The sequence below is a fragment of the Sceloporus undulatus genome, chromosome 5 (assembly GCF_019175285.1).
Source record: "Sceloporus undulatus isolate JIND9_A2432 ecotype Alabama chromosome 5, SceUnd_v1.1, whole genome shotgun sequence".
Classification (NCBI taxonomy): domain Eukaryota; kingdom Metazoa; phylum Chordata; class Lepidosauria; order Squamata; family Phrynosomatidae; genus Sceloporus; species Sceloporus undulatus.
The window spans coordinates 150,865,828-150,879,203 of NC_056526.1; the positions used below are offsets into that span (position 1 = coordinate 150,865,828).

The 13,376-nt window shown below is 40.3% G+C and overlaps 2 protein-coding genes across 3 annotated transcripts in view; one reads left to right on the forward strand and one right to left on the reverse strand.

The window, feature by feature from the left end:
• Window positions 1–554: 554 nt before the first annotated feature.
• Window positions 555–13,152, reverse strand: LOC121931703 (protein SOGA3-like). Its single transcript, XM_042469688.1, has 3 exons — window positions 12,547–13,152; window positions 3,519–3,658; window positions 555–1,112 (listed from the first exon to the last, which is right to left on the reverse strand). The coding sequence occupies exons 1-3, from the start codon at window positions 13,150–13,152 to the stop codon at window positions 950–952; spliced, it is 909 nt and encodes a 302-aa protein (XP_042325622.1). The 3' UTR covers window positions 555–949.
• ELF2 (E74 like ETS transcription factor 2) overlaps window positions 12,758–13,376 on the forward strand; it is a 50,609-nt gene continuing 49,990 nt past the window's right edge. For both annotated transcript variants that reach the window (XM_042467481.1, XM_042467482.1), the window contains exon 1: window positions 12,758–12,890. The gene's annotated coding sequence lies outside the window, so the exon portion shown is untranslated. The remainder of the gene's footprint in view (window positions 12,891–13,376) is intronic.

Here is a 13,376-nt window from a genome sequence, read left to right on the forward strand (position 1 = left end):
GTCCACAACCCAGTATATTTGCATTTCCTACACTAACACAATTGTGGTGCCTTATGAACCTGGTGTGATAAATTCCATAGATATATAATACATATTGGAATAGATTTGACTCCTTGTAAAACAGATTCATGCATTCACTGTCTCTGATATAACTAATCCAGTTTCCTCAGTTTCAAACAGTAGAAGGTATTAAAAGATCTCTTAATAGGGAAGAGATTATTCCTCAATGTGCATCCTCTTCAATAAATAAATAAAAAAACCAGATTAACTCCCATCAAGTCCCACTGCTTCTACTGGAATTAAATATTTTAAATAAATACGTTCAAACTCACATTCTTTGATCTGGGACCTCATAATGAGTTCTTCCTCTCTTTTAACATAGACATTTATTAAATCATAGCTAGAATTCTGAGAGCCAGCATGTTGTAGTAGTTTGAGCATTGGTCTACAACTCTGGAAGCCAGGGTTCGAACCACTCCTCAGCCATGGAAATCCACTGAGTGACTTTAGGCAAATCACAATATCTCAACCTCAGAAGAAGGAAAACCCTGTGACAAGCTCGCCTTAGGGTCACCGTAAGTCGGAAATGAGTTGAAGGCACACAACAACAAAGCTAGAATTTAAAGTGATGTGCAATGTTCAATCTACCAGCAATACAAACTATGAAAAAGCATAGTTTCCCCCTAAGGCACATTCATACTAATCTACTATTTTTGTTTCCTCTCAAATGCAATATCCTGTAGAGTACATAACCTAGTATTAACTTAACAGAGAAGAATGTCTTCATAGTTCAAATAAAGTACCAATACTCTTTATCAAAATAGGGTCCTGCCCCCCCTGCAAACATTCAATTCTCTGTTTTGAGCAGTTTTTATTACTTTGATATTTACAAACACACTTTTGTTTTGTTTTGTGTTTGCAACCATTTTAATATGGCTTCCTTTCAGAGTTATTCTGAAAGAACTTGTGCTTTGGATTCACATTTTAAGCCATGAGGGCATGGATCACGAAGCCAATTAATGTGAGATGTGGTTTCATGGTAGATTTGAGATGTTTCTCTTGACCCATCACTATAATGTCTCTCTTGCATCTGTGGATTCTTTGTTTTGCACCTAATGCAAGGGAACTGTGAATTACCCATCCGCTTCCGAGCTCAATATAAGGTGTTGGTTATTACCTATAAAGCCCTAAATGGCTTGGGCCCAGGATACCTAAAGGACCGCCTCTCCCCGTACATTCCGCCTCGCACCCTCAGAACATCTGGGCAGCAACTCCTGAAGGTGCCTGGGGCTAAGTTGGCTGCTACTGCCAGAAGATCCTTTTCCACAGCTGCCCCAGCCCTTTGGAATACGCTGCCCACAGAGCTCCGCTCATCTACCACCCTGGCCCAATTTAGGAAGGGTCTCAAAACCTTCCTATTTAATCAGGCATTCCCCGTCTAAATATCCTGTGGGCCTCCCTCCTCTCTCGTGGCCGTGAGGTTGGGCTAAGGGGTTTTTTATTGTTTTTAAGGATTGTTGTTTTTATATGTGTTTTTAATCTGTTTGTTGTTTGCACTTTGGTGCATTTTGTTAGCCGCCCTGATCGTTCGGAAGGGCGGGGTATAAATAAAAATTTTATTTATTTATTTATTACTCTCGGCCAATTACACACAACATTGTGCAAGTTCTTAAGTACTCAAAAATTCTTCATTAGGAGAGATGATAAACAAAGCAACAAGGTCAATATCCAAAAACAACAACTGGATTATGGGTTCCACATTTAGTTACAGTCTTTAAATGGAAAATGGAAAGAAGCTGCATTTTGGAATTTCTCTTTGGGCCAAGAAAGCTGCCTTGACATTTTATTATGGTGAGGGACCATAATTTTGAGTACACAATAGCATTTTCTAGCATTCCTATATGGATTCTACTGTGCTACCCTTTCCATTGAATGTTTTAATTCTGTGCAAAATCCTGGATTATAACGTCATGCTACCTCCTTCGCTAGCCCTGGTCTTGATGACTGGAGGGTATTAGGATGTCATGGTGATGTTTCTTCAATTATCTTTGCTACTAGAATTGAGCACCATCAACGAAGGACAGCAGCTCCATTACGATGGAGACCCTGACAGGAAACTACAACTGGTGGCAGCATGTAGAAAGCCTTGGAGCAGGGCACAAAAGTCCAGCTGGAGATTTTGGATCTGATGAATTTTTGGCCTCCTTGGCTATAATCAGCAGTAACTTGCATAGTGCAAAAATGGTATGGGGAGTCTACCCTTTTGCCAGGAATGGTTCCAAATTACAATTTGAGAATATGTGGTGTTACCAACCTTACCCCAACAGGGCTTCCAACCAGCAGAGGAGTGCATGGTATACTTAGATCTTGTAAGGGAGAATTTGGTCAGCAAACTGGATATACTTAGTTCTGTGACACCTCACTGTCTGTCCTACCAGACATCCCAGTAGGCATCAGCTGCCACTATCTTCTGTCTTGGCTGGTGTGAGCCAGTGTTACTTGAAGTGTGGCAGTGGAATTTAGCTGAAGGCTAGAGTTTGGAAAGTGTGGGAAGACAGGTGCCTTCATCCCATTTAACAGAACTTTATGGTGCCTAGTACTGCTCCAAGATTTTCTAAGGATTAAATTTACAGAAGCCTAATCACATATCCAAACTGAGAACCTTAGAGTGATTTAGCAACATCAATAATTGGCTGTTCTTCCGAACATCCAAAATTCAAATGACATTCTGTAGATAGCTGGGAGGGACTATGTTAATGAGAGCAAAGGGAGAGCAGGTCCATGAACAAGTAAGGTTTCTCTATGACAGCAGTGGTGGGATGGGTAAGGGAAAAGAGAAGGAGGTACAAGTATTCAAGGAAAGGGGTAGGTTATAGTCATCTAAGGGGCAAAACAGACCGGCAGAAGGGTAACCTTGAAACCACCTCTTTCAAAGATAGATTGGGGCTGTGGTGAACACATGCTGTGGCCCCAATCCACCTTGAAGCCAGCTGAAAAAGGAGCAGCAAAGAGACGGTCCTTTTTCAGCTGGGGAAAAGACGGCTGTTCCCACTCTGCTGCGACCCTATAGTGGCTTCAAACTGCTCCAGTGGTGTATGGCATATAAACCTTTATTACCTTGGTGTGGTGTCTTCAAATGAGCCAAGGTTTTATATGCACTAGCTATTTATGATTCTTTTAACCATTCTCCCCCTCCCCATCATGGGCACTTATGAAGTTTCCCACAACCAACTGAATGATTACATGAAGCTTGTATTTGTTTCTATGGAGGATTATCTCCTACCAAAGCCTCATAACATAGTCTTTTCAAAGACTTCTTAAAGGGGGGGGGAGTTTTGGGGTATTTTCTGATGACAATGGGATATGAAAATTTCACTATGTGTACACACAGTTCTGTGTGTAACACTTTGGAACCTAGTTCTGGTTTTGTTTTGTTTTTAATGTGGACCTCCATTGCAACTTGGCTTTGTATAGATTTTTGCTTCCCTTACTTCTTGTAAAGGAAAACAGAAACTTACTTGCCTAGAAGGTTTGATAGTGTAAGCAGCAGATAGTTGACTTTCGTATGACTTCTGGATGTGAGCTTTTCCTTATGAGTGATATTTCTGCATGGCTTCCACTTCCTCCGTTGGTGAGTTCTAAGGACAGGCTTTGATGCCTTTTAGATAAAAGAACACAGGCATTTTAGAATATAGGTGGAAACAAACAATGTAATGCCTCAAGGTACAGAGAGACTTTATCCCTCACAAGACTATGCCCCCCTATTGTTTCAGCTGCAAATTGTTCAAAAGGAGGTGTCATAACAAATAAGAGCCCTAACAAAATAAATATAATATTAACAATGCTGTATACATACGAAGAGAATTCTACATATACATACAGAGGGAATTCCTGTGGATTCAGAGCTCCCCTCAGAGTAAGAAGAAAGATCTGCAGCTCTGCACGCTCAAGACTCTCCTGGTCAGATGGCCAGGCTGACCACAAAGCAAGACTCAAAGAAGGAAAACAAAGTTCGGTTTGAAAACAGAGAGTGCATCTACATTGCAGAAATAATGCAGTTTGACACCACTTTAAGCACTGTAACTTCATTCTATGGAATCCTAGGATCTGCAATTTTACAAGTGTTTTAGCCACTGCCAAGAAGTTCTGGTACCTCACAAAACTACAAGAATTCTGTAGGATGGAGCCATGGCACTTAAAATGGTATCAAACTGCATGACTTCTACAGTGTAGATGCACCCAGAGTCCAGGTGTTGAGAGGGAAATTAAGTAGTAGACATATCATGGAAAAATATACTCTCCACCAAATTTTCCAGCCAGCATGGCCAGTAACCATACTAGCTGGGGAACTCTGGGAACTGTATTTAAAAAAGCTTTCCCAAGCTCCTATTGCAGGATTGGAAAAGTTAAAGAACCAGAGGAAAGGTTACAGGAGCAAGATAAGGTGGCAGAAGAGCTGCATATAGTTTATGCTTTGCTGCTCAAATTCTGCCATAGAAAAACCAGCTGCTTTCTGTGTAGTGAAATGTATCAAACAGAAGAGGGCACTCGATCAAAGACTTAAATGTTGATGGAAACTTCTGTATAGAAACCCAGTCAACCTGCAACAGACCTGATGTTAAACTATGTAGACCGGAATGCTTAATGTATGTTATTTTCTTTCAGAGGAAATAGTGGCTTGATTAAATAAACTGTAACTGAAATGTACAGCTTGATAGTACTTTTCCAACATGAACTGGCATGATTTGCCACATCACTTATTAGTAATAAGTTTATGGTTTTGTTAGGAGAGAATCCAAACTGGGATTTTGAAATTTGAATGTTTTTTCTTCAAAAACCAAATTACAATTTTTTAAAAAAAGTTGACAACTAAATGACAATTGCCTTAATAGTCCATCAGACACAAATCAACCCAGTTCCACACTTTCCCAATGCCATGGATCAAAACAGGATTTGCTTAATAAGATTAAACTTTATAAACCTTGTGAAGTGTTTAATTACTGTGGTGTGCAGAGAAATAAAGATCCTCGTTGAACTGGCTATAGTGACTGGGTCTCATTGTTCCTAGAATCCTCCTATTCGTACAGCAACCAATATTGTTTGTTCAAAACTAATGCATGCATTTGTCTAACATGCCTCCTCTGCCTTTGAAGGGCTCATATGTTGCCCACTATCACTGATTTTCCTACAGCCTACATTATAACATCTATTGTTTTGAAGACATGCCTCTAAAAGATATTCATGCAATTAAACAGAACTGTTGCTTGCCTTTCATTTTAAAGGGACAATGGATGAATGCTTATTTAGCAGAATGCATGCTTCTAATTAAATGAAAGGCTCTTTGTATAGTAGAATCACATAATCACTATGCAATTTCCTCAACAATCCTGAGAAAGAAAAGTACAAGTATAACCAAAGTAATATGAACAAGTAAATTATGTTGGTTCAGATGAAGGTAGGGAAGAATGAGTATTACTATAAAGTGTCCAGAAAGCCTTATTTTTTGGGTGAAAAATACAGATTGTAAGTAATAATAAATGATCTATGCCATGGTTGTGAAGCTCACATTGAACTCATACTGAAGTAGTACACACGCACAAAAATAAATTAAAATGATGGAATAGGGACGGGTAGATTCTCCTCTATCCTATCTTTGGTACAAGATGAGAAGCAAAGAGAGAAAAGGGCTCCTGTCCTATATCTTTAAGAGCTACCTGGAAAAGGGCTTTTTTAAGCCAATGGAACTCTCTCACACACATATGGCAGACTGCAATTGATAGACTCTTCTGTTCCATGCAACCATTAATGATACAAGAGTCCTTCACCAGAAATTATTGTCCCATTTAAAGATAATTTTACTACAGTTTAGCAGCTGAAAGGAACTGCCAGATCTGGAGTTCTGGGGAAGAAAGACGTTTTAAGGTTTTAAGAATATAGCATTACTAGCTTTATTTAGCTATATTTTCTTACAAGGGTAACAGGAAGTTAAAATCCTTTAGATGGGCTGGCAAAGAAATTTTGCTTCCTAAGGCAAAGGGCAAGATGGCACCACCAACCTAATCTTTTAATTTACAGAAATCAACTGGAAGATGGTTGAAACTTAGTTCTGCCTTGGCAATGGGACAGTATTCTTCAGTGCACCTGAATACAACAGGTTAAGGATTCAGGTTAGGCTATGTGACGGCACATTGAACACTGCCATTTTCTCATTCTTTAACATCTGTGCCTGAGATTATTGCATTGCTCTGTCAAAGAATTGGGCTGGCCCTGTGCCTTATTCTCTGTTTTTCATTTTGACTTGGACAAGTAAAGAGGACAGATGAAGAAAGTAAAGACAAAACCAGGCAGGGAAAATGTATCAAGCATCTGATTTCATTTCTAGAAGCTTTGCATAACTGGATTTAGGTGAATATTCAGACTGAATCAAATCTGCCAAATAACAAGTTACACTTTGGTTCTGAAAGTCCACTTCACAATCAAGTTCTAGTAAAGTTGTTTTTAGGTAACAGAGGTACAACACAGGCTGGTAATGCTGAAGCCCAACTTGCATCAATAGGTTCCAGAAGCAGACAAAGGGAAGAAACAGGGGTAGAAAGAGATTGGCTACGGATTTGAGTTAAGCTCATATATGTTATTTAATTTCATAGCGCACTGGGCTAGAACTACCCCACTTTCTGCCCACTTACTTTCTTGCACCCTGGGAACTGGGGGACAAAAACAGGTGAGAAGATACATCAAGAATTTTTGGGCCAGTCAGTATATTGCAGCTTAACTTACTATACTGGGTGATTATGGGGACACAGGAAAGGGTAGAAGAGATCTGTGGGTAGCACTCAACATACCAAAGAAGTTACACACACACACACACACACACATAAAATTTATACCCAACCTTTCTCCCAATATGGGACACAAAGCGGTTTACAATATAAGTTAAAAGAAAAGATCTAAAACAAGGTATAGTACAAAGGCTTTAACAACATTAAACAAACAATCCAATCAAAATGTTAATTTAAAAATAGGTTCTCAGACTTTGATCATCCAGCTGTTTTGCACTTTAGCTCCCCACCAGCGTGGCCAATGATGACAGATTCTGGAAGATGAAGGTCAAAACATCTAGAGGATCAAAGATTGAGAACCACAGATTTAAAATAAAAAGATATTCAACACTTTTTAGTTAATGTTACAAAATACAGCATACTCATCCTTCTGCCCCAACCAGTTAAAAGTTGAAAGCCTGTCTAAATAAGAAGGTAATTACCTGCCTAAAAAAAGACAGCAGGGAGGGGGCCACTCAAGCTTCTCTTGAAAGGTTCTCACTGGTGTCTTCACCAGATGAACCATGAAGGTGGTGAGATGGAGAGGAGACCTATTTCTGAAGAGCATAAGACACAGAAAGGCTTGTGCAGAGAGAGGTGGCCTTTTAGCCTTTCAGACAGTTCCGATCTAAGCCATATAGGGCTTCATAGGCCATAACCAGCATTTTGAATTGTCTCTGTAAAGGGACCAGTAGTTAGTAAAACTGTTTCACAAACTCATTATAGGTTCCCTATAATCAGGCCTGGTCAGCACTCCAGCTATGGCACTTTCAACCTGATGAAGTTTCCAAAGGCAGATATATGTAGGTTGCCTTACAGTAAGCCAAACAAGATCAATTCAAGGCATGTGTTACCATGGCCAGATCTAACATCTCCAATATATATGTGTGTGTGTATGTACAGTAAATTATTATCTTAACTGATGGCCATTAGTTTTTTTTTAAAGAATGTACATGTGAGCTATCAAAAATATGTGAATCATATATAGTTATATTTGCACATAAAATAACACTATATTTTTAAAAGAATGAAATTATTCATGTTTAATATATAGGTGAAATCCTATGCATGTCGACCCAGAAGTGCCACTGAGTTTAATTATGCTTTGCTGTTGTCACTGTTGTATGCCTTCAAGTTGTTTCCAATTAATGGCAATCCTAAATCAACACTATCATAGGGTTTTCCTAGGAAGATTAAGAAGAAGCGGTTTGCCATTGCATTCCTCTGTGGCTGAGAGTGTGTGACTTGTTCAGGATCAGGTAACTACACTCTTATAGTGCTGCTATTCTACTTTTACTGCTCAGGCTGCCTCCTGTTGCATTCTGGGATTTGTAGTTTGGGGAGAGGCATTTAGGATTCTCAGCCAGAGAGCTCAGGCCTCACTGAACTACAAACCCCAGAATGCAACAGGAGGCAGCCAGAGCAGTAAAAGTGGAATAGCAGCACTCTAAGAGTGTAGTGTCATTTGCCCAATGCTCAAACCACACCACACGGATTCTTTAATTATATTTAGGTCCAGATAAATTTGTATAGCCCAAACCTATATCCATTTTCCTGGGATTAAGGTTTATTGAACTAAATGTGACTATTTTTAACTAAACGTACACTAGTTTAAACAATAAGGCTGATTTTAGAAGGACTACAATTCTAATGAGAACTGTTTCAAACACATGACGATGGTTACTGCTGGCTGGGAAACTCTGTGAGAGTAATTTTTCCATGCTGTGTCTACTACTAATTTTCCCTCTGCTTGCATTATGCACCTGGACTCTGGGTGCATCTACACTACAGAAATAATGCAGTTTGATGCCACTTTAATCACCACCCTGCAGAATCCTGGGATTTATAGTTTTGTGAGGCACCAGTATGCATTGGCAAAAAAGCAACAGATCTTGTAAAACTACATATCCCAGGATTCCACAGAATGGAGCTACAGCTCTTAAAGTGATGTAAAACTGCATTATTTCTACAGTGTAGATGCACCCTAAAGAACTGTATGACTTCTAGTACTGAAATAGGCCTAATCCCACACTCACGATCATATATTTTCAACTTTGACATAGGGGAAAAACTCACTTTAATAACTACCTCACATTCAATACAACAATGGAGTAGGTGAAACTTGAGAGTAGGTGAAAGGCTTCTTAATTTCTTATATGTTAAGCTGCTGGTAAATTCAGAGGAGTGTCAAACCATGGCCAAAGCTCTGCATTGCATCAGCATAGTGTAAATATGTGCAGCGGAGTTACGTTAATGGAACCCCTACACTGAATAATGTTGTGCAACGCATGTGGATCAATAGCTCAATGTGCAGATTGTGAATCTGCAGTACATAACGAACAAAGGCAATGCACACGGGTGTGTTATTCTATGTACTTCAATATGTAACTGCATGTGCAACAAACTCCTCCCCCCATTCCATTTATGATGCCATCAGCTGGATATGACTGTTCCACACTGCATGAATAACACAACTTATATGTCATTAACAGGATTCTGGTCAATAGGGGAATACAGAACAGAACAGAAACAGGCTGTGGCATTCACCTGCATCTTTTTGAAATGCTGGAGCTCAGAAGAGGTGGTATGAGTTGCCACTTGTTCATGTCACAACTATCTGCACATCTTGGAATTTCTGCCTGGCATGCTGCCACTAAGTGTTTCCTTACAAGTCATTCTAGAAATGTTTTACATTCAAGAGTAGGACAGCAGTTGACAAAATAATAAGGCCTACTAGAAGAAGAAAATGTGGTAATCTGCCATTTTAACCGTGCCATATTTATAAACTTTCCTTATGCTTTCTTCTACTTCTCCTTTCCTCATATATGTGACTTTATATATCTAGCAGTTTAGTTTGTAGTTTATGAACAGGGATGAAGTACAAGAACTTATATTGGCAGTATCCAGGGAGACTATAAACTCTCCTTGATGTTCAAGAAAGTGCAGAAATACAGGCACCTGTTTGGAGCCATATCAACAAACATATTCTAGCAATTGTCAGCTTTAGTAGGAACAGGTCTTTCGTAATGCTAATAGGTCATATTGCTCAGTCAAGACCGAAACATGCAAACAGGAGTACTTCACAACTGTTTGGTAAACCCATCTCCAACCACCCCATCCTAGAGTGAACACTGCAGCTGAACTGAGCAAGAGATAAGCCTGAGGGAGTGGTGCTGGTAGATAAGATAATAATTGCTAATCAAAAAGTCCCAGTAGTGCCTTGAACCTGTCAGTCTTAGGGCCCTTTCACTCTGTTGTGGTGAGCCTTCAAGTTATTTTTGACTTATGACAACCCTAAAGAAAACTTAACATGTGGTTTTCTTGGCGAGATTTGTTCAGAGGTGGTTTGCCTTTGCCTTCTTCTGAAACGTAGGGCCCGCACAGACAGGCCAAAATAAAGCTGCTTTGGGTCACTTTGGAGGTATGCTGTTTAAATGACACACACATCTTAAGAGGCCAGAAGCTGTGCCAAAGCTGTGCTCCAGTCCTTAGGACACATGCATCATTTAAACACTATACCTCCAAAGTGACCCGAAGCAGCTTTATTTTGGCCTGTCTGTATGGCCTCTAAGAGTGTGTGACTTGCCCAAGCTCACCCATTACATGAAGGTAATGGTGACCGTTGTGACATAAACAAGTAGCCAGATTAAAATTATACGTGTTAAATTAAACTATCATATGCACAGCCTCAGTTTATTTGTACGTACACTGTTTCATGTGGTTAAAGTGTGATCTATGGGAATCTCGATTTATGAGAAAGAGTTAATAACAAAAACATGACTAAGGGCTCTGTATGGTGTGGGATGAAGGTGGCCAGATGTCCTTGTTGAAAAAAGGAGGGCAAGACACCGTAAACATAGGACATTCAAGAAAAATGTACATGACCAAATAAAAGATAACAATACTATACAGTATAAATATGAATTCGTGCTAAGTCATGCTCAAAATGGAGGTCATTTGGAATTCCCTCCCAGACAGAAGGGTGAAATGGAGGACATGTACTGGAAATAGAGGATATCTGGTCACTGTGTGTATGATGGGAGGAGATCAAAGGTGACACTCTGAGTGGTTAGGGTGACCAAAGGTCCTCCTTTTCCATTTCCATTTCCTCCTTCTGCCTAGGAGGAATTCCAAAATCTCCTCCATTTTGATCAGGACTAAGAAACATGCTACCAACTTCTTTCTCTCAGTCAGTCTCAAAGGTACTGAAAGATCCCTTGGCATAATGATATTCCAGACTAACACGACTATATCTTTGAATTCTAACTTCAAGAGGGTATTTCTTTCTTTCTTTCCTCTTCCCCTCTGTCTTGGAAAGACAGACAGACAGAGGGTCAGGTGTCCTCCTTTTCCAGGACATGTCCTCCACTTCATTCTTCTGTCCAGGAAGAATACCAAAAAGGTCTCTATTTTGAGCAGGACTAAAAAGCATAAATTTACATTTCTCTTAGTGTTTTTCTTTAGCTTTTCTTTCGTCGTGTCCTGCATTTCCACCTCCTGCCCAGGAGGAATTCCCAAATGTGCTCCATTTTGAGCAGCTCAGACTCATGAATTTATATTTCTGTGACTTAAAAAAAGAAGAAGCTTTTCTTTGGTCATGTCCACCACTTTTTCTTGAATACCCTCCATTTTGCGGTACCTTCTCCTCCTTGGTGGTGAGGACCTCTAGTCCCCCTGAATGAGGGTGGTTTTTGAGGCAACGGCTATTCTTATTTTTCACACTCAAGTGAATAGTCTCATTATCATCATCATCATCATCATCATCATCATCATCATCATCATCATCACTATATTATTCTTATTTTGTTTTCTCATTGTTGTTGCTATTGTTACTGTTATTACAGTATATTTATATCCTGTCCTTTCCACAAAACTTACAATGTTTAAAACACAGTGCAATTAAAAACATTGTTTATCATCATTATTTTGTTGTTTTGTCGTTGCTTTTACTATTGTTCTTGTTGTTATTTTTATTACATCCCTTTATCATCATCATCATCATCATCACTTTGTTGTTGTGGTTGTTGCTGTTGTTGTTATTATTATTATTATATTTATATCCCACCTTTTCCCCAAAACTGGGATGCAGAGGGGCTTACCATATTAAAAAACAAATATCATCATCATTGTCATCATCATCCTCATCATCTTGTTGTTGTTATTATTATATTTATATTTAAATTTATATGCTGCCCTTTCCTCAAAACTGGGACTCAGAGAGGCTTACAATATTAAAGAAAACAGTACAATTAAAAAGCATCCCTTTTACATCCCTAAATCTACAGTGCTATATAAATAAAGTATAATAATAACAATAATTTGCCATTATTATTAACATTATTATTATTATATCCTGCCCTTTCGCCAAAACTGGGACTCACAGCGACTTAAAAAAACAGTGCAATTAAACACATCCCATCATCATCGTAATCATCATCTTTTTGTTGTTGTTGTTATTGCCATTATTATTATTATTATATTTATATCCCACCCTTTCCCCAGAGCTTCATACCATATTTAAAACACAGTGCAGTTAAACACATCCCATCCTCATCCTCATCATCTTGTTGTTGTTGTTGCCATGATTATTGCTATTATTATTATATTTCTATGTCTATCCCACCCTTCCTCCAGGCTCCCAGAGCTTGTTCCTATACAGTACTTAAAACACAGTACAATTAAAATACAAACATCCCTCTCTCTACAACAACAACACCGACAACACAACCTTGGCCTCCCCTCCTCCTCCTCCATCATCATCATCATCATCATCCCCATCATCTTTGTCTAAAAGCCATGTTATCCCAGGGCCGCATCTTGCCGTAGGGAAGGCGCTTGAGGCGGGGACTGGGGCTGCCTCCTCCTCGGGCTTCGGAGGAACCCGGGCCCAGCTCCCTCCCTCCCTCCCTCCCTCCGCCGCCGTCGTCGTCGTCGCTGGCCGTGTCTCCTCCTCCCTCGTCCTCCGCTTCCCTCCCGAAGAGCTCCTTCTCCCTCGTTCCCTCCTTGGCTGCCGGCTGTTTCCATTCCCAGCCCTCCTTCCTCCGAGGCTGCTTTTGACACACCAGGCGCAAGGTAAGGAAGGGGCCGGGGCTCCCCTCGGCTGGGTCCGGGCCCTCCAGGGACGGCGGCTCGGAGGCCCCGCTCCCCGGCCCCCTTTGGCCCTTCGGGGAGGGATGGGCCCTCCTCCTCCTCCATGGCTCCCCTTCCTTCCCAATGAGGGGCGGAAAAAACAACGGCTGCTTGGGGTCCAGGGACGGCCACGACGACGACGACGACGACGACGCTGCTCCTCTGAGGGGACACAACGTTGTTGTTTTGACACACTCTCCCCCATTTTATATCATATTATTATATTGTGTTATGTTTTATATAAGCCCCCCTTGTGGTTGTGTGTGTGTGTGTGTGTGTTGTGTTTCTTTTCTCGAGCTTTTTTCCTCCATGGGGTGAGAAAGTCCCCCCGAGTGCCCAGAGAACTACAACCAAAGGGTTGTTTTACACACACACACACACACACACACAAACACACACACACACACACAATTTCGTTCTCTGCAAAAG

Coding starts and splice junctions, on each gene's coding strand:
- LOC121931703 (XM_042469688.1), bottom strand. CDS start 13,152: ATGGGGGAGAGTGTGTCAAAACAACAACGTTGTGTCCCCTCAGAGGAG. Junction 3,659..12,546: donor GAGGAGGAGGGGAGGCCAAG/GTTGTGTTGTCG, acceptor TTTATCTAAAAG/GCATCAAAGCCTGTCCTTAG. Junction 1,113..3,518: donor CTATCAAACCTTCTAGGCAA/GTAAGTTTCTGT, acceptor CCCTTGCATTAG/GTGCAAAACAAAGAATCCAC.